Raw genomic sequence first — 21,253 nt, 5'->3', positions numbered from 1 at the left:
TTAAAGGAAAGAGCCTTCAGTATGAGTCAGAATAACTTATGGTTGTTTACTCTTTTATGATGATACAGTTATGTGATTTTACTCTGAACATCTTTTGAGATATGTAAAGTATTATCCATCTCATCCTAGATAAGCAAAGTGAGGTTTATGGAACTTGAGTCGGTTGACCCAAATTCATATCCTGCACTGTACCATGTTGCCACCCAGGCTACCTAATTCAGCCCTCGATTCTTCCACAAGTGACTCTGAACCTGGGCAGGCAACTTGATCTCTGTGTGGACCATGCTTTTTCTATCTCTAGACTTGGAATTAAGCCACTGACCCTCCTGTCCCTCACCCCTGAGCTATATATAATAACTATATTGAGATAATATGTGAAAGCATTTCTGCCTTTTTTAAAGTGGTCTTTTAAAACTATAGTATTGGATTAAAAAACCTTTTTTAATGTGTTTTCATAAAGATTAAGCACTATTTACTCTAATAAGAATTAACAGCCAGTGAGTAAAATTCATTACCGTGAATCTTTTTGTCTAAATTTAGCATTCAGTATCTCTGCTATTTTAAAACTGGGCATTCTAGAGCAGAATTAAACTCTTATGGCCTCAAAACTATTAATAAATAACACAAATCCTCCAGAGATTTAGTTGAAAAACTCATATATTCACAAGAGACCTTCTTATGTAGGTGTGGCCATTGTTGATGTGGTTTGCATAATGGAGTGTCAATTGCAGTGTTTTTCTAGTGCTGTGGTGTCACAAACACCACATGGTCACTGTTAAAGTAATATATCTATCTATATTCCAGTACATATTATATTTTATAATATTTTATCTTTCAAATGAAAGATTTTCCTACTCATCAGACTCCAGTAACTTCTTTATTCTTTTATAAAGTCTGTTGAAATTCCACTTGGTCTCACTGGAGATCTGGGAATACTAAAAAAATTTTTTTCTGCCTCAACAAAAGGTGCTTTTATTCTCCAGGAAGGAATGTGTGGAGGCTCTGGAAAAATGATTTAATTACTACTGTGGAGCTAGACCTCAGTACTATCTATTTGAACAAATATTAAAGAATAACTTTCATTGGCCCTCGGGACATCACAACCTTTAGGACCTAAGGAGTTTAGCATTGGCCAGTGGGGCCTGAGCCCCAGAGAAACATACTTCATGTCTCTAGCTGCTTGTTTTTCTAATCAAGAATCATTGAACAACAGAAATGTAGAGAAACTTGCTCATGACAATACAATAGCATACAAGTACTAAGAGTGTGGCCAAGTTATATAACAACTTTGCCGAATTCTACCATTGCATTCTACACATCAGTAATTGGGCAGTGCCGATGGGACACGGGACAAGTGGGCACTGATCCCAAAGTTTTTCAGGGCACTGATCTCATCGTTCCCTTTTATCTCCAAGAGAAACAGAAGTGAGGAGACAGGGCACATTTACAAAAACAACTGTCCAGCCTTAGCAATACTGCAGCAAAGAGGAGGCCCCAAGAGCTGGTTCTCCTAAATCCTAAATCCCATACCAAAATACTACAGCTCCCTTCCACGTTAAGAGGCTTGATTTTTTTGTGACCTGTGTGGGCAATGTAGCGAGACTCCATCTGTACAAAAAAATTTCAAAACTTAAGTAGGCATGGTAGTGTACACCTTTACTCCCAGTCATCTGGGAGGCTGAGGCAGGAAGATCCCTTAAGCCCAGGGGTTTAAGGCTGCAGTGAGCTATGATTGTGCCACTGGACTCCAGCCTGGGAGACAGAGCAAGACCCTGTCTCTTTCAAAAAACAAACAAACCGAAAAAAAAAAAAAAAAAGAGTTTTGATTTTCCAAAGTGAGTACAGCACTGCCTTCAACTGGGAGATCTTTGTGATTTTAAACACAATTTATCATCTAAGAAGCATGATATTCATAGAACATTTTACTTTGTGGACTTTTTTTCCACAAAGAAAACATACACTAAGAACTTTTGGATTTCTTTTCTGATTTTCCTACTGGAAGCTTACTTTAGCTTTTGTTCATCTATAGCGAATTTTGGCCAAGTTTATATGGGACAAGAACAAATAGGTCATATAACTGGAATTGCTAAAAATCCAAGCTCTCATTTTAATTTCCTTTATAGAATGAGCCAACTTGTCTATTTTTAGATATTTCCTCTCCTCCTCTCCCCATTTATCCATCCTCCCTCTATTTTAGGTGCTAGTGAGCAGTGAAATTCCAGAAATTGACACTGTGAGAGAAGGTTTAGGATGAATCACAAAGTGTGATTACTACCTGGATAATCTGGTTATTGGGCTCCCACTATGATACAGCCAACTTCATTGTCGTCTGGTCCATGCTGTGGCCACACTCCTACCTATGGCATCTCACCTGGGCCCACATTCTTTTTCTGAATACAGTTACTCTTTTCTCCAAAAGTCATAAAAGTCTATTTTTTTAAACAATCCCATTAAGATAAACCTTTGTTCATCTTATCCTGAAAGAAAGTAGCTTTTTTTCTTTGTCAGGTCCTGATATTTATGACTTCTCTTTTATCTATTCCAAAGTAAGTCTTCTCCTTTTTACTCTTCCTTTATCCTCCAATATGATGTTTACAAAAAAACATCCTTAGGTTTATACCATTTTTCTTCTTTTAAGGGCATAGATGTGTATAAAAAAATTTAAAAAGCTAATTTTTTACTGTGCCTTTCTTCACTGAGATGGAAACTGCTATGGGTGGGTAGTATATGATGTGTGTGGTCTCCTATTATGTTCTGGAGTCTGCACATAGGCAAGCAATTGGTTACAATTTTTATATTTGTAAAGCAGCTTATTTCTTTAAGTCAGGAAATGGACAGGCAGCAGATGCCTAAAAATAGTACCTCACTTTAAGTGAAATTTGTGTTAGACTTAACCTACCGTCTAATGCAACACCCCTGTTGCTCATTCTAACAGCAAATTGCTCAACCACCTGCTTTAACGGAGGGACCTGTTTCTACCCTGGAAAATGTATTTGCCCTCCAGGACTAGAGGGAGAGCAATGTGAAATAAGTGAGTATTAACTTTCTACCTTCTTTTGACTTAGGGAGAGCTTATAACCCCTTCATTTTATCAAGAAGGAGTCGGAAGCCCAGAGAGAATGAATAGATTGTCTAAGGTCTTAGGCCAGTGGTTTCTTTTTGCTAGATTCAGCTGCCATGCATTTGGCTGAAGGTGGGGCAGAGTGACACAGCTCACCTCACAGGACTCAGAAGAAATTATCTCTGACTCGGTTATATCTGGGTTTGGATTATTCAGCATGTTGCATTGTTCTCTGCTAGTCATTTTGTCCTCTCCTCATTATGTGGAACCCAGAGGTTCAGACTGGAAATGTAGATCAGAGCTCTGGGACAGCTGGGATCTGTTTACCTACCTACCTGTTTCCCCTGCCGCTCACTGCCAGATGTCCTAGACTGAGCCTAACAACCCATCTAAGAGAAAAAGGTAGACTCAAGAAAAAGGAGGGAAAAAAGGCGCATAGCAATAATAAAAGAATGAAATAATAGCACACACGGCAACATGAATGAACCACACAGATACTAAGTGAAAGTAACCAGACACAAAAAATTACCTCCTGCATGATCCCATCTTTTTGAAGTTCAAGCTAATAGGTGAAACTAATGGATGACGGTGGAAACAAGAATCACAGCTGGAGTAAAAGGAACTTCATGGAATGCTAAGTATCTTGATTGGTGAAGTGTCACACATCTGTTTATGTAAATAAAAATATCTGAACTGTAAACTTAAGATTGGTGCACATTATGCCTTTACTATATATTTGTCATACTTCAATACGCAAAAGTTAAAAACATAAGGGTTGAAATGTGGTAGCTTATCATTGTTTTCAGAATCAATATTCCAGTATTCCAATTGCTTGTCCAGGCTCTGCCACTGACCAGCCATGTAGCTCTCAGCAAGTCATGTAAGCTTCGCTTTAACCCAGAAATGAGATAACTCCCTCCTAGATTGCCTTACAATCCAGAAGAACAGATAGCACCAAAGCACATGATCAAGAAAGAGCAAAAGGAAGGTCAGCCTGTCCACTAAGGGTCCTGTGTCTCTGCCTTTCTTGATGTGTTGGTTGAGGGAAACTTGGTCTGTATTTCACTTCCAGCTGTATCTGTAAAACACCACTGTTTGGTATAGCCAAACAGTGTATACAGTAGTGTATATAGTAGTGTATTGTAGATTGAAAGTTGAATAAGACTAAGTTCCTGTTTGAACTTTCAACCTCTAATTTATTTGTGGGTTTTTGTACTTTAATGAGTAGTGGATGAAGTAACCATTTTTTATAGGGTCCAAATGAAATACCTCTAAAGTTTCCATAGAGCATGCAATTAATTGTCTGGGTGTGGTTTCTATTCTTATTAATTACCCTTCCCAGATAAAAATATCTCTGAACTAACTCCCCTCAATTTTCCCCTGTACTTACTTCAGACTCTGCACACTTACTTGGTTCATGGTTATGAATCTTTGTTCATAAACTCATTTTCCTTCATGTAAATATGCCCTTTCATGTCCTTAGGTTTATGAATCTTCTGTTGGCAGAGACAATGTTCTGTATTCTTGGTTTTTGGTTTTGTTTTTTTCTAACTGCATCAAAAAATGTGGGTCTTTGAAAGCTCCTGATTCATCCTACTGCAAGTTTTATCCAAAACCTCTGCGGAAGTTTCCTGTTTCTATCATGGCAACCACATTACCAGGAAAATATGGAAATGGGTCTTGAGTTGAAAAGTGCCTCTAAAGGTATAGAAACAAAAAAGTATAGTTGAATTACGTATTCTCTTTTTTTTTTTTTTTTTTGAGACGGAGTCTCGCTCTGTCGCCCAGGCTGGAGTGCAGTGGCCAGATCTCAGCTCACTGCAAGCTCCACCTCCCAGGTTTACACCATTCTCCTGCCTTAGCCTCCTGAGTAGCTGGGACTACAGGCACCCACCACCTTGCCCGGCTAGTTTTTTGTATTTTTTAGTAGAGACGGGGTTTCACCTTGTTAGCCAGGATGGTCTCCATCTCCTGACCTCGTGATCCGCCCGTCTTGGCCTCCCAAAGTGCTGGGATTATAGGCTTGAGCCACCGCGCCCGATCCCTGTATTCTTATTTTTAATTAAGATATAAGTCACAATCATATAAAATTCAACATTTTAAAATGTACCATTCAGGTTGTTCACAAGATTATGTAGCCATCACCTCTATCAAATTCCAGAACATGTTATCATCCCCAAAAGAAAGTCTGTACCTATTAGCAGTCACTCCCTCTCCCCTCTCCCACCAGACCCTGGCAACCAATAAGCTACTTTCTGTCTCTAGACTTGCTTATTCTTAACATTTCACATAAATGGAATCATACAAGATGTGGCATTTCTTGTATGGCTTCTTTCACCTGGGTTCATTCTAATGTTTTCAATGCTCATTCATGGTGTAGCATATATCAGTGCATTATTCCTTTTTATTGCCAAATAATATTCCATTTTATGAATTTACTACATTTTGTTTATTTATCAGTTGTTGGACATTTGGGTTGTTTCCACTTTGGGGCTATTATGAATAATATTGCTATGAAAATCTGTGTGTGAGATGTTTGTGTGGACGTTTCCATTTCTTCGGAATATTTACCTGGGGGTGGAATTGCTGAGTCACATGGTAACAACTTTTTTGAGGAACTACCAAACTGTTTTCCAAACATTTCCAAAATGTTGCGTCATTTTACATTCCCACCAGCAGTGTATGAGGGTTCCAGTTTCTCCACATCCTCACCAGCACTCATTGCTGGCTGTATTTTTTTGTTTGTTTGTTTGTTTTGTTTTTTAATGAAATGTATATTCTGATGTCATCTTTATTTTCATTTCTCCTGACCTCTATCAAGAATGATACCATCTCACCTGGGCACAGTTGCTCATGCCTATAATCTCAGCACTTTGAGAGGCTGAGGCAGGCGGATCACCTGAGGTCAGGAGTTAGAGACCAGTCTGGCCAACATGACAAAACCCCATCTCTACTAAAAACACAACAATTAGCCAGGTGTGGTGACAGGCGCCTGTAGTCCTAGCTACTCAGGAGACTGAAGCAAAAGAATCGCTTGAACTGTGGAGGCAGAGGTTGCAGTGAGCCAAGGCTGAGCCACTGCACTCTAGCCTAGGAGACAAGAGCAAAACTCTATCTTAAAAAAAAAAAAAAGAAGAAGAATGATACCATCTCAAACTTCATTCTGAGTTGATTGTGAGATGTGCTTGTAGGTTAACAAAACTATGGTTAGAGGTATCTGGATGGATGATATGTACATTCATCTTGTTATCTAAGACTCATGGATTTCCCAAGAATCTTTAATGAACCTTCAGTTAAAAAGAGTACCCAAATTATTTATAATCCTTTTCTAATGCAAAGATTAGAAAAGGATTTTAAAAATAACTGAGTGGGTTCTTCTTATAAAAGTTCTCAATATAAAATGTCCTCTGTTAAAAATTTTTAGAATATTGGAGGAAACAGTTAAAAATCACCTACCATCCTAAAACCCAGAGTTAACAATTGTTGGCACTTAAAAACCCTTTTATCTTTTTTCTTCATTAAACTGTCATGAATTTAAGTTATCCTACAATTGCATAGGTGGAGGAAATCTAATGTCTTTATTTTGTCAATACCTTATTTCATTGTTCTTACAAGGACTCATCCATTGGTTACAGTAAAAATGCCAACAGCCTAAACTTAGTCAAATCTGTTTGTCTTCAGGCAGGGCTTAGTCTGTGTCTCTCTCTCTCTCTCTCTCTCTCTTTCTCTCGATGGAGTCTAGCTCTGTCACCCAGGCTGGAGTGCAGTGGCACCATCTTGGCTCTCTGCAACCTCCGCCTTCCAGGTTCAAGCGATTCTCCTGCCACAGCCTCCCGAGTAGCTGGGATTACAGGTGCCTGCCACCACGCCTGACTAATTTTTTTATGTTTTTAGCAGAGACAGGATTTCACCATATTGGCCAGGCTGGTCTTGAACTCCTGGCCTCCAGTGATCTGCTCACCTCAGCCTTCCAAAGTTCTGAGATTACAGGCGTGAGCCACCATGCCCAGCTAGGGCTTAGTCTCTTAAGTAAAAATGTGCCATCTCTCAAGCTGAATCAGTTTTCCACTATTTAATGGGTAGAATTTGGTTGCAAAATATTTTCAGGAAAAAGAAGTTCATATTAAAGATGTTTCCAGTATTCTGAATTTTAAAACAATCAGATCTTCATGAATTTTGGCTCTTACAGTCTTTGAACTAGTAATGGCTTTCAAATGTCTAACATCTCCTGCAGTCACGTTTCTGTTGTGTGATAGCCAGGAGAGAATGTCCTCCTTCCTGACTGCGGTGAATCTAAGGGTCCTCACTTCCCTGTTGCCATGAAAACAAAAAACCTCTTGAAGTCAATGAAAGGATTCTCTCCACCAATCATTTTCTGTGTTATCCCAGTTACCAACTTCACCCCTCATAGAGGAGGAGAAAATTCGGGCCCACCAAGTAGTTCACATATGAGTACTCTGTGTTTTCTGCCATATAATTATCATCCCATACCTTGCTCGCTTGAAAAAACCTGGTGCATTGCAGAGTACTGTGATATGACCCAATTTTGTGTATATGTTGGAGTCAGGTATTTCTTTGATGCAAATGGAAATTTGGAGTTAGATATTCCTTCTTCTGGGTGAGAGTTGAGATCTTAACTAAACAGTAAATGGTATTCTTGTATTCAAACCTGGCCAAAAAAAAAAGAGGATCCTCTTTTAGTCAATGAAGAGGTGATATTCTGTTATTAAGTTTGTTTTAATAACTGTTTCTGGAACACCTCTATGCAGAAAAACCTCAATGTCTAACAGCATTCCAGGTTTGTGAGAGACCCTAACATCCCAATATTGTTATGTCTATATTGTCTCTACAATGACTAAATACTGCTTTGGTCTACTCATATATGAAGAAAGTCCTTTTAGGTAAATAAAAAGATAAAATGTTTTTAGTAGAATGATTTTCATAAAGAATTTACTTCTTGCTTGTCATGAATAGTACTTGTCAGTAAAATATATAGGGGTTGACTTCCTTCACAGCTTTCTTTGGCAATAAAAAGAAGGGCTTAGAGAGTGAAAGGCGGGTTGGTTTAGGATCAATTTTCATTAGTTCTCCTTATGTACCCAGAAGCCTTTGTAATGAGTGTTCTGCTGAAGTGAATAAAAAGAAAAGAAAAAGAACAACAAAAGCAATCCAAACTCCTCCACTACCAAAATCTATGGGCTACTTGCTGTCTTCAAAACATCTTATGCCAGGCATAGGATGTGGTTTCAGCTCTAGGTAAAAAGTACCTTATCTTCCACTTCTTCAAAAGCTAGGACTTAGGATAGCAAATAATAGATTGCATTCAATAATAATAATAATAAAATAAATAAATAAAATAAATAAATAATAAAAAAAAATAGATTGCAGAGGGAGAATAGCCTCTGGAGAAAGAAGTGAGAAATTTATTACATGATTTTTACACCTAGGGCCTTACTCCAGCTCTAAAATTCTGTGATTCAAAGATCTGTGAAAAGCATTCGTAATACTCATTGGGCAAAGAGAAAAAAGAAATTACGAAGTATCATTATGGACCTAGGACGTTCCAGGAAAATGCACTGCTGTGATATTGGGCACCTTTTGTGTCACATCTCACAGCCTCTTGGCCAGCCTTGCACGCCAGCCATTGCCACTGCACCTCGACTTAGCGGCCCCATACTCCTGCTTTCCACCCACAAACACACTTTTGTGTTGCCTTTCCCTCCTCCCGTTTCACCCCTCCCATTCCCCCATTCCTGTTTCCTACAATCACTTCCCCAAATAAACTAGCTGCATGCAGGTCCTGCTTTCTGGGGAATCCTAGGCAAAGACTGTCATCAGGTACAGGTATAGAGTCACTTTCAAAAAAAGTGACATTCAAAAATCAAAACTCGGCCACGCATGGTGGCTCATGCCTGTAATCCCATCATTTTGGGAGGTTGAGGTAGGAGGATCACTTGAGGTCAGGAGTTCGAGACCAGCTTGGCCAACAAGGTGAAACCCCGTCTCTATTAAAAATACAAAAATTAGCCGGGCATGGTGCCACGTGTCTGTGTTCCCAGCAACCCTGGAGGATGAGGCAGGAGAATCACTTGAACCTAGGAGGCGGAGGATGCAGTGAGCCAAGGTCCCGCCACTATACTCCAGCCTGGGCAAAATAGCAAGATTCCATCTCAAAAAGAACCAAAAAACAAAAACCAATACCCAGAGAAAAGATTATTTAAAGGGCCCTTTATGTCATAACTTTTAGTAAAGTATATCTTAGCAAGTATTTATGAGTCAGTTAAAAGATTATTCTGTTTATTAAAAAGTAATTGGATTGAGCATGGTGGCTTATGCTTATAATCCCAGCACTTTGGGAGGCCAAGGCGGGCAGATCACTTGAGGTCAGGAGATGGAGACTAACCTGACCAACAGGATGAAACCCCGTCTTTACTTAAAAATATATATATACACACACACACACATATATATACAGCATTTTGGCAACACATTTATAATCCAAAGCGTAAGTTAAAACTATTATCCTATCTGTTCCAAAAACAAAACTCAAACAAAATAAAAGCCAGAGTAGATCTGAAATCAATGAAAATTGCCATTTAAAAGCATTTATCCTCTCAAAGCCTTGTAATTCCTCTGAAAAAGGTAATTACCTCTGAATGAAGCACCAGGTTCCTTGTTTAGTTGCATTCTTCTCTTTTTCAGGCAAATGCCCACAACCCTGTCGAAATGGAGGTAAATGCATTGGTAAAAGCAAATGTAAGTGTTCCAAAGGTTACCAGGGAGACCTCTGTTCAAAGCGTAAGTACCCCATACACATTGCCAATCTGGGCTACGGGGTCATTAAACTAGCAGGAGTCTCTCACTGCATACTTCTGTGCCTACTGCATGTTGCCCGGGCATCACAGTTAACCTTTCTTCACTGACATATATGCTTCCTTATGTAGACCAGAGGCGTTGTATGAAATCTGTGCGTGTAAAAAAATGGATACTCACACATGCAACTGAATGTTTTAACTATAAGGTGGTTTCTTTGTTTTGTTTTGTTTTGTTTTTTGAGACGGAGTCTCACTCTGTCACCCAGGCTGGAGTGCAGTGGCGCAATCTAGGACCATTGCAACCTCCGCCTCCCAGATTTAATTGATTCTCCTGCCTCAGCCTCCTGAATAGCTGGGACTACAGGTGCCTGCCACCACACCCAGCCAATCTTTGTATTTTTTCAGCAGAGATGGGGTTTCACCATCTTGGCCAGGTTGGTCCTGAACTCCTGACCTCGTGATCCACCTGCCTCGGCCTCCCGAAGTGTTAGGATTACAGGCGTGAGCCACAGCGCCCAGCCAGGTGTTTTCTTAAGGAAAATAAACTTCCATGATCCAGCAGTTTTAAAATCCTACTGAACGTCTTTTGCAAATGAAAAATATCATGCTTAAAGATCATTCTCAGGACTTTACAAAAAGTCCAAAACCAACTTATGGCTGGAGATTGACTTAGGAAAAAAAATTAGAGGATGAAGCCAAAACTAACACGTTCTAAAGAATTGCAAGGAAAGCAACTATGTAATTCTGTTGAAAAAGGAAAGCTCAGGAAATACTCTTTTTATTTCCTTTGATTCTAGCTGTCTGCGAGCCTGGCTGTGGTGCACATGGAACCTGCCATGAACCCAACAAATGCCAGTGTCAAGAAGGTTGGCATGGAAGACACTGCAATAAAAGTGAGTGGGAGAAATAAAAAGTTGTAAACAAGGAAAAAATAAAAATAAAAGTGAGTGGGAGACCAGAAGAAGAGCCAGCCTTTTCACTTCTGTTTCTTGACTTCAAAGGCTAACAGTCAACCTATAACTCAGCCCTGCTTTCCATTTCATTAAAAGCAGCTTCTCTGCCTCTTCTCCTCCACACTTCTCCACCTCTTTAAACTTTAGAGTCTAAGCTTTAGTGTGTAAAGAGTAATGCATCTTTGTAAAATATCACATCTGTAAAATATCATAAATATTTTCTAGGCTAAATTAGTAATACAGATTGATTTGGGGTAATACAGTATGTTAACTATGAAAGAAATGACATATGAAATTAAGATTTTTAAATCAAATGTGGAATCAGTATCTCCTTGCCTCTGATTTTATAATTCATGATTTGTCAAGTATCATTATAAAACATGAAGCATTTTCCTTCTTAAAATATTTAAATCGTATTGGTAATAGTAAGTAAATGAGTTCTTTTGAGGGAAAGAAAAGGTTTATAAAGTTGTCTGTGGGAGAGATGTTATAATGGAGTTACATTTTTTCAAAATTTACTACCAAAAATGAGCTAGCTATGTAGATAAACAGCTGGCCTCTTTTAGACACACAATGAAACTTGCTAAATGCGTTCAGTATTGATTGTGGTCTCTCCTGTGCTAAGCATGAATCCGAGCACTGGGGACACACCAGTACACAGACAGAAAAGGCCCTGCCTTGTGGAGTGGAGGGACAGTCAATTAGCAAATTACCAAAACAACACAGTTTCAGCATTTCTGGCAGCTAGAACTCAGTCTCCTAAGCTTGGGCCCACTGTCCACTTTAGTTTGAAAAAAGGAAGACATCAGTCACACACCATACTCTTCAAAAACATGATTCCTAGCTGGGAGTGGTGGCGCATGCCTGTAGTCCCAGCTACTTGGGAGACTGAGGCAAAAGGATTTCTTGAATCCAGGAGTTTGAGATCAGCCTGGGCAACATAGCAAGACCCTGTCTCTAAAATTAAATAAATAAATTAATTAATTAATTAAAAAAAGCAAATTCACAAAATTCCAGGTTGTGTCTACCATATTATGTCACCAAAGTAATGGATACAAGTTGAACAAATCACTCACATGTCAGATGTTTTCCTAGACCAGTAGTCTCCAAAGGTTGGTGAATGCAACCCAGTGAGTGTTGAAATTATCCACTGGGGTGCTAAAAGAATATACTAGTTTTTAAATATTTTTTATATTTTAAATTTGATTTATATATATAAATATACATTTAATATACTTATGGTCATCTTTCTAAGTTTTGCTTATATTTTACAATGTTCATATTGTATTAGTTTAATGTAGCTATAATATAATGTATAGATAATGTATCTATAACAGATGTAGTTGTACATCTGTTTACTTTAAGGTAGGTTGGTATCTGGTCTAGGTTACATGTATTAGTCTGTTCTTGCACTGCTATGAAGAACTTCCAGACACTGAGTAACCTATAAAGGAAAGAGGTTTGACTCACACTTCCATATGGCTAGGGAGGCCTCAGGAAACTTACAATCATGGCAGAAGGCAAAGGGAGACAGGTACCTTCTTCATAAGGTGGAAGGAGAGAGAATGACCATAGAAGGAACTTGCCAAACACTTATAAAACTATCAGATCTCATGAAAACTCACTCACTATCAGGAGAACAGCATAGGGGAACCATCCCCATGATTCAATTGCCTCCACCTGGTGTCTCCCTTGACACATGGGGATTATGGGGATTACAATTCAAGATGAGATTTGGGTGGGGGCACAGCTGAACCATATCACTACACTAAGCCATTGATTTGATGCTTTTTCTCCATTGAATTAACTGGATGGTTGATTAAATTGGCTTCAGGTGGACACAGTTTAATAAGCAGTGCAGCTCCTCAGGAAAATCGCTTCTCACACAGTGGGAATGGTTGAATGGTATCCCTGTTAGGACATACTGATAAGGAGATCTTCTTTGGACTAAAAGACCTGTAGGAGACTCAATATTTCTAGCGCCATTTTGGAAAAGAGTAAACCGAAGCCCTTATGCCACCCTCAACTGGAGACAAACCCTGAGGCTTGTCTCAGAATCAAAATAACTTTCAAAAATCCTCACACCTAGATCAGACCACACATCCCAGGACTTAGTTACAAAGGTCTTCTAAGACTCACTTCCAGGTCCCAGTGATCCCCACAAGTGATGAAGAGGGGAGAACAAGGGCACTGTTACTTCTGATGTACCCAGTCATTCTTCTAAAGGGAAGGCAAGTTAGGGGCCCTCGTGTAGTAGATGAGCCCTCCTGGCAGGTCTGCCAGCCTCCAAATAGCACCCCCACTTGGAGATTATGCTGCTGAAAGCTTCTGCCATCAGTGTGCCTCCTTCAAATCCAAGCATTGCATGCCAAGAAGATGACCTGGTGCTTGATTCAAATGCAAATGTGTTTTCCAGGAGAAGTCACCCAGCCATTTTGTACATTAGCTAAAATAATTGAACTGAAAGAAGGGGGTTTATTTTGATTAGAGGGAGGTGACAAGGAAGCTCTGAGGCATAGAGTTCTGCTAAGAACATACTTCCAGTGGGATGACACGTTGGGAGGTCCAGGGACCCAGGCATCATGGTGAGGAGGAGGATACTGGAGACAGACGTCCCTGCATAGGCTCACCCTCACCAACAGGGAAGTTTGGGCTTCATGGGTCACAGGCCAAGCAGCATGGTAGGGATTTACTCCAGTTCATTGGTGGCTCAGGTTTTGACCACTCCAAGAGCTACTAGACTACATATTGACAATTCAAAGAAACACATTCAGGAAAAAAGTATTCTGTTCTCGGTAGCTGCGTAACGGCATGTTTGCATATAAAAACACAAGGAACAAATAAATGCTGATTTAACTTTGATGCACAAGAAGATGGAGGCAGATTTTTACAATGTAATTTGCTGCCTTGGATCAGTTTTAGGAAATGAGAAATGAGTCACTACCCCCGAGCATCACCCCAAGTAGGAAGAAGGGAGGTCTGAAGTTGTGTAACTCAGTACATTCCATTTACAACCCAGGTGGAAACAGTTAGATGACCACCTTGACCAAAACACAAATCTCCATTGATAAGGAAGAGTCAGTTCAAATCTTAACCTTTTCCTTAACACGTATAATGGAAGTCCTTAATTTTTACAAAATTCCTGTCTTATAAGTGCAATAGCCACACCCAATCATGTGATCTTTATGAAGAGTAGGGTCGTCATATTGAACTGGATCAATATCAGCTAGGTTAGGTTTGCAGTGCAGTGAAAAGGATCAATGACCAAATCTGTAGCCGCATTCAAAATTTCAGTGCTAGATCCTTACCAGCCCTTGGATGGAGACTATCCTTCCAGTCACATTCACCCAGATCTTGCATCAAGAGTTTCTGCATGGCGAGAATATATAGAGAATGAGAAATCCAACAGAAACCTGGTTTCATGGAGTTAGTAAAATGGGTTGCTCTTAACAGAGATCTCTTCAGTCAGGTAGCTTTTTGTGGTCATTGTGGTTTTTCACTCTGGGTTGAAAAGGCAAAAATGGATTTCATTTGAATGGTTAGTAATGAATCTGAAGAGCCTGGTTTTGTAGTTTCTTTCCTTTTAAGCTGTGAATAATTTTGCAGGGTATGGAGCCAGCCTCATACATGCCCTGAGGCCAGCAGGCGCCCAGCTCAGGCAGCACACGCCTTCACTTAAAAAGGCCGAGGAGCGGCGGGATCCACCTGAATCCAATTACATCTGGTGAACTCCGACATCTGAAACGTTTTAAGTTACACCAAGTTCATAGCCTTTGTTAACCTTTCATGTGTTGAATGTTCAAATAATGTTCATTACACTTAGGAATACTGGCCTGAATTTTATTAGCTTCATTATAAATCACTGAGCTGATATTTACTCTTCCTTTTAAGTTTTCTAAGTACGTCTGTAGCATGATGGTATAGATTTTCTTGTTTCAGTGCTTTGGGACAGATTTTATATTATGTCATTTGATCGGGTTAAGATTTTCAGTGTGTAGTTGGCAGATATTTTCAAAATCACAATGCATTTATGGTGTCTGGGGGCAGGGGAACATTCGAAAGGTTAAATTGGGCAAAAATGTGTAAGTCACAAGAATTTGGATGGAGCCATTAATAATGTTGAAGTTACAGCATTTCAGATTTTATTGTCAGATATTTAGATGTTTGTCACATTTTTAAAAAATCGCTCTTAACTTTTAAACTCTCAATACAGTATATTTTGACCTTACCATTATTCCAGAGATTCAGTATTAAAAAAAAAAAATTACACTGTGGTAGTGGCATTTAAACAATATAATATATTCTAAACACAATGAAATAGGGAATATAATGTATGAACTTTTTGCATTGGCTTGAAGCAATGTAATATATTGTAAACAAAACACAGCTCTTACATAATAAACATTTTATACTGTTTGTATGTATAAAATAAAGGTGCTGCTTTAGTTTTCTGAGTGTTGCACGGAGGTGATCTTTGCACATGCTGTCTTATGAAAATAAAGTTGGTTGCAATTTAGTGGTAGTTAATATTTCCAGTATCATAAAGAAACAAAGCTATTCCTTTGTCTACCCCTGCCTTAGCTCTTCAGTGTCAGCCCTCCCTCCCAGCTCTCTAACTGTACTCCAGCCACGCCATACTGCTCTCTGTTGTCACCACCTGCAACGCTATTTATGTCAGGTCTCAGCTTGTTATTTCTTTCAAGAATATTTCACATTCTCACTAAGTAGAATGTGTTAAATATCCCTTGAGTGGAAGACTTTCTCAAGGGTCAGAATGTTATAAATGAAAAGTGCTCCAATGTATTAAAAAGCCTATTGGCACCATGATTTGAGAGAACCTAGCAAAAAAACAAACAGCCCTATTAGTTCCCAAGTTTAGTACATGGGTTATCTTACAATTCTATGAGGCAAGTTATCATTATGCCCTTTTACAGACCAGAAACTGAGGCTTGGAGACAGTAAGATCTCACGTGACAGGGACGGGGTTTGAATCTGTGTCATCTGACTCCAGAGTGTAACACTATGCTGCTCTCCCTCCTTCCTTTTTCTCAGCAGACACAATAGAACACAAAGCTCCACAAATCCTAGAGAGCAGCTTTCCAGCCTATGTTATTCTGATTCTCCCAAGGGAATGTGGACTTAACTTCATAGACAGTCTAATGTCTACAGATTCTCTTCCACTAGGGTGTGGCATTATCAGTTGTGTGATGTAGAGAGGTGACTTGATGACCAGAAGGGATAAAGGGAAAGGCTTTGGCTGAGGGAATGCATCTTTTGATGCAGTGCAGGACCACAGCAACCTCTCCTCTAACTGGGAGAGCCTGGCCTGTCAGCCTGTGATCACACAGACTTGGCAAAGCAGGCTAGGAACCAGGGGACCAACATTGGGATCCCACTATGGGAACAAATCATTTGTCTAAAGCTATTAAGTAAGTAAAAATCCAAATCTGTGATAATGAAGATTAAGATGGTGGCAGAAAGTCAAGTTTGGTGAGAGGATAATAATCATAGCTAAGGTATATAGTACTTACTTTGTTCTAAGCACTTTAGTTATATTAACTAACAGATTAATAATAGAATGGTAGGGAAGTTAGTCTGAAACAAAGGGGCTAACTGCAGTAATCTTGGTTGGTCATCTCTGAACCATTTGAATTGCACATTTCATTAGACATTTTTGAGCACACTGTCCTATATATGACCACTATTTATTAACATGGATAACTGCACCAATATATGCATTATAAAGCCAGAAATGTTAAAGGGAATAGAAAAAATTAGAAATATAGAAAAATAGAAATATATATAGAAATATATATTATATAGAAAAATATAGAAAAATAGAAAGGCCAATAATTGTGACTTTATGGTATATGAAATCATTGTCATTTCTGTTGTGAAGTTACCATACAACAGAACGTGGAGGGGAAGGAAGAAGAAGACAAAGAATGAAAAGGAGGATAGCATCTGCATAAAACGCCTCTAAACAAGAATTTAAAAGTTAAGGTCGTAAGGAGTTAAGTCAGACGTATACCATTGGCAAGATAAAGAAGTAGGAAAAATGAGGCAAAAGGAAATAGTGTAGACAATAAAATTGGTGGAAGAAGGAGGATTGGACAAAAGGCATACATGAGTTCCTGCACACTTGTGAGCGATGGACCATATGCTTATCTCTCACAAGTGTGCAGAAGCTCATATGCACTTTTTGTCCTAACCTCATTTCTCAAAGAGGAAACCATGGTTGGTTAGGAGGCCCAAAGACCATAAATATGAAAACAAACTAGTTGTCAGGAGAAGTTAGACTGCATGAGGTACTTCTATTCGGGCTAGATCAAGAGGTGTAGGTCTGTGGGAATGCTACTTTTTTGGCATCTCTTCAGGCTGATAATCTTTAAAATATTTCTTTCAAATTTATTTATAGAGGAACTGCATGAAAACGAGGTGAGGAAGAAAATGCTGACAGAGTTCAGCTTCTCATCCACTATTCCAGACTATATGTCTCCAGGCCTAAAATTCTTTCTGTTCTTATTGCCATATTGAGATATAGCTAGATAGATTGATAGACAGACACAAAATTTACATATTTATGGGCCACATGTGAGTGTTTGTTACATGCAAAGAATGTGTAATGATCAAGTCAGGATAATTGGATTATTTATTATTTTTATGTGTTGGTACCATTTCAAGTCTTCTCTTCTAGTTGCTTTGAAATATACACAATATTGTTGCTAAATACAGTCACCCTAGTCTGCTGTCAAGCATTGGAATTTATTTCTTCTATCTAACTGTATGTTTGTACCCATAACCAACCTCTCTTCACTCCCCCTCTCCCCTCACCCACATTTCGCAGTCTCTGGCATCTGCCATTTTATTCTCTTTGGCACAATTTTAGATTTATATGCTTGTTATGGCCCCAGATAACGTAGGCCTTAAGCCAGATCTCACTGAGAACAGAGAAATGTCTTCTATGGTTCTCATAAAGAAGTCAGAGTGTCATGTAATACACAATGCTTTCAGTATTATGGACAGAGTAATAACAGAGAGGACTATTTCTTTTCGTATTCTTCAAGAAGGCACAAATCTTCACTATAAAGTATGGTTTCACAAAAGCATTTCTACCAAGGTAGCAGAAGAGAAGGGAATATAGTAAGGTGAGCAATGTTTAAATCGGGTAAAGAAGAAATATTGCCATTTCAAAAGAATTTCCTAAGGCAATAAAAATAAAGAAATAAAATTTTAAAAAAGACACACATGACTATTTAAAGAAAGGAGTTTTGTGGCAAAAATTCTTAGGCAGCTTATACAAGTGGTGCAAATATAAAAATTTAATAAGCACACTGAATAAATGAGCCTCCATATGGTTCAACATAAAAAATAGAAACTGTATACAGGAAACAGACATCATAAACCAAAGTATTCAGGTGTTCAGCAAGATTTTTTAGAATTCTAATGTAAACTCCAAATGTAAATTGATTTTGCACCTGTTTACTGGTTTATCATTGATGAGTATAAAAATTACAAATGAAATGTAATTTTCATCAAGCTTTGGCATTGCAGGAGTTTTCCTGGGAAACATATTTGCCTCTCTCCTCATGTTCAGTTTGCATGACTTGAAATTACCTGACTTTTCTTGAAAGTCCAAACCAGCTAGAGGTCCATGGGATGGCAAAAAAAAAAAAAAAAAAAAAAAAAAAAAAACACTAATGAGATGACAAATAATCCACAAAATCCACAGAAGGATCACTGAAAGTTGACTCCCCGTAGGGTGAGTACTCAGTTTCCTGCTCCAGACGACATGGCAATGGAGACTGGGAGAGAAGAGTGAGAAGAAAGCAGAGAGCCCAAGCCGTCAAAACTCAGGAGAAGAACAGGCTACATAATTTGAGGGGCCAAGAGTAAAAATGAAAATGTAGAGCTCCTTGTTCAAAAAGTATTAAAATTTTCAAGATGGTGACAGAGCACGCAACAAGCATGAGGCCCTTCTCAAAGCAGTGATCTGTGCAGCTGCACAGTTACCACACCATGAAGCTGGCCCTGTCAGGGAGCAAGTTCTTAGGTCCATGCATGAGGAAGTTTGGGTAAAATAGAAAACATCCTCCCCTCCTTAGACACTGGCCTCCTCCCTTGCCTTTCTCTTGGCTTCAGCCCCATGGCTGACTGTAAGAACTCAAGCCTTAAGAAAGAAATAATTATTAGCCAACGAATCGGTTATGTCAATGACCATTTACTGAATTTCTTCTGAATTAATATTGCAAACACAAAATTAGGGAAGAGAGTAGATGGCAAATTGAGGGGACAAGTATTTATTTGCTTTGTGTTTTAGTCCAAATTGTTTGAACATCAGTTCCTGCTTAGGAAAGGAGTTAGTAGCTTTAAGTTTATAGCTCACAAGGGAAAGATATTTTTCAGAATTCTGTGAACAAGCTATTTTAATCCAAAAGATAATTTGGGGATATTCCAAGTCATAGTTGCTGTTCTTTATTAGAAGAAACACACAGAAACCTGGCTGAGTTGGGATGTTAAGCCTTGTGACAAAAAATAAATTCATCCCCAAACATGGAAGCTTAATTCAATGAGAAGCCATATGACATTTTCCAAAAACCCCCAAAACAAATGTCCCAAAGACCTAAATTAGTCTTGCCTCATTTCAAGAAAACACCCAAAACCAAAAAGAAAATCTGTGATTGTTTTTTTTACTCTGTGAAGATGACCATTTGCTCAAAGTTTGCATTTGAGCCTAAAACATAACATGCTTTGAGGAAAGAACAAAGGCATCCTCTGCAGAAGCAAAGCCACCCATGGCACCAAGTCTACTGGGCATCTTGTCGAAAAATGAATCCTTGGCTGTGTCACACGAGCTAAACCTAAGTATTCTACTGGAATTGTAAAGAACAAGTTTTTGCTTTTCTGTCGGTTGGATATTCCACCCAGGCTTGTTTATTTGGATTCTGTACTACCTTGTTTCTAATCCAAAACCAGGCCGAGGAGGTGCTTCAGGTTAATGAGCCGAGGTGAGCCTTAAGGTTGCAGTCGTCTGGCTCCACATTTAAGCCAACCTTGAAATGAGGACGTGAACATAGGTTATGCCATGACAACCTACACTGATGCAACTAAGGATGTACTACAGAAAATTACTGCAGCAATTGTGCCTTTAGAAGAAAAAGAAGGGATGGGTGCAGTGGCTCACGTCTGTAATCCCAGCACTTTGGGAGGCCAAGGCAGGCAGATTATGAGGTCAGGAGTTAGAGACCAACCTGACCAACATGATGAAACCCTGTCTCTACTACAAGTACAAAAATTAGCTGGGCGTGGTGGCGTGTGCCTGTAACCCCAGCTACTCAGGAGGCTGAGGCAGGAGAATTGCTTGTACCCAGGAAGCAGATTTTGCAGTGAGCTGAGATCACACCATTGCACTCCAGCCTGGGTGACAGAGAGACTACATCTCAAAAAAAAAAAAAAAAAAGAAGAAGAAGAAGAAGAGGATGAGGAAGAGAAAGAAAAGGACCTTTGAAACAGACCATCAGGGTGAAAACTGAAGCAAGTTGTAGCTTCCTTGGCTTTGCCAAGTGTCCACCAATGCTTTTAAGTGTGTGTCAATCTGAGGTCAACATTCCACAGATGTGCCTTATTGAGAGTCTCCGCAGAATGGAGTAATAGGAGAACTCATAAGCTGGCTTTCTGCTAAGGAATGTTAGCCCAGCACAAAAGTAGTTTTTGAAACTTTTTAGAGAAACTCTCTGTGGAAATTTCGATTCACAGCATCTCTGTGAAAGGATTCAGTAAATCTACAGAGAAACTGAGGGCTAGGGTTTGCTGAAGATCACAAAACCACTTAGAAGCAGTAACAATCCTCGTGTGAAGATTCCAAAATTGTGTCCTGGAAAAACTAGTTGCTCAGAATATTAATAGGAGTTAGGTGAAAACAGGAATCTGGGATCAAATATGTCTAGAAAATGAGGAATTACACTAAGTTGAGGGGTGTCTTTACAGCAGCACTTCTTAGAGCCTTTACTGTGTGACTGTGTGCCATCATCTGTCAGAGGGGACTGGTCTGCAGCACCCTCAAATTTACTTCATCAAAGAAACTGTTCACCCTGAATTTATTTGAATGCTCTTTATATGCATGAATTTAAATGAGCTGGAGTTCATTTATATCAGCCCATGAGAGAGAATCTTGTTAAATTTTCAGGAAACTAATGAGCCAGTTGTTAAACTCAGCAATTATTAAAAATTAAATTATATGAATACAAATAAATTATTTTAAAAAGAATAATTTAGGAAATTTTATTCCTGAAGCATTTCCCAGAAATAAAATTCCATACGGCATGCTTTGGGAAGCACACTCCTAGATAAGTAGTTTGAAGTCCCTCAAGTTGGGTCTTTAATGCACTCTTTTTTTCTCTCCAGAATTTACACTGTCTCTTTGA

General features: G+C 39.0%; 1 protein-coding gene across 1 annotated transcript in view; it reads left to right on the top strand.

Annotated features, from left to right (window-relative positions):
• Positions 1–15,283, top strand: part of WIF1 (WNT inhibitory factor 1) — a 71,663-nt gene extending 56,380 nt beyond the window's left edge. Inside the window, exons 7-10 of the mRNA XM_003906726.3 lie at positions 2,936–3,031; positions 9,764–9,859; positions 10,674–10,769; positions 14,436–15,283. Coding sequence (XP_003906775.1) covers positions 2,936–3,031; positions 9,764–9,859; positions 10,674–10,769; positions 14,436–14,557 — 410 coding nt within the window. The 3' untranslated portion in view covers positions 14,558–15,283. The remainder of the gene's footprint in view (positions 1–2,935; positions 3,032–9,763; positions 9,860–10,673; positions 10,770–14,435) is intronic.
• The last annotated feature ends 5,970 nt before the right edge of the window (positions 15,284–21,253 follow it).

The sequence above is a fragment of the Papio anubis genome, chromosome 9 (assembly GCF_008728515.1).
Source record: "Papio anubis isolate 15944 chromosome 9, Panubis1.0, whole genome shotgun sequence".
In the NCBI taxonomy this organism is placed as follows: domain Eukaryota; kingdom Metazoa; phylum Chordata; class Mammalia; order Primates; family Cercopithecidae; genus Papio; species Papio anubis.
The sequence above is the reverse complement of the archived record's forward strand: the minus strand, read 5'-3'. Positions and strand labels throughout refer to the sequence as shown.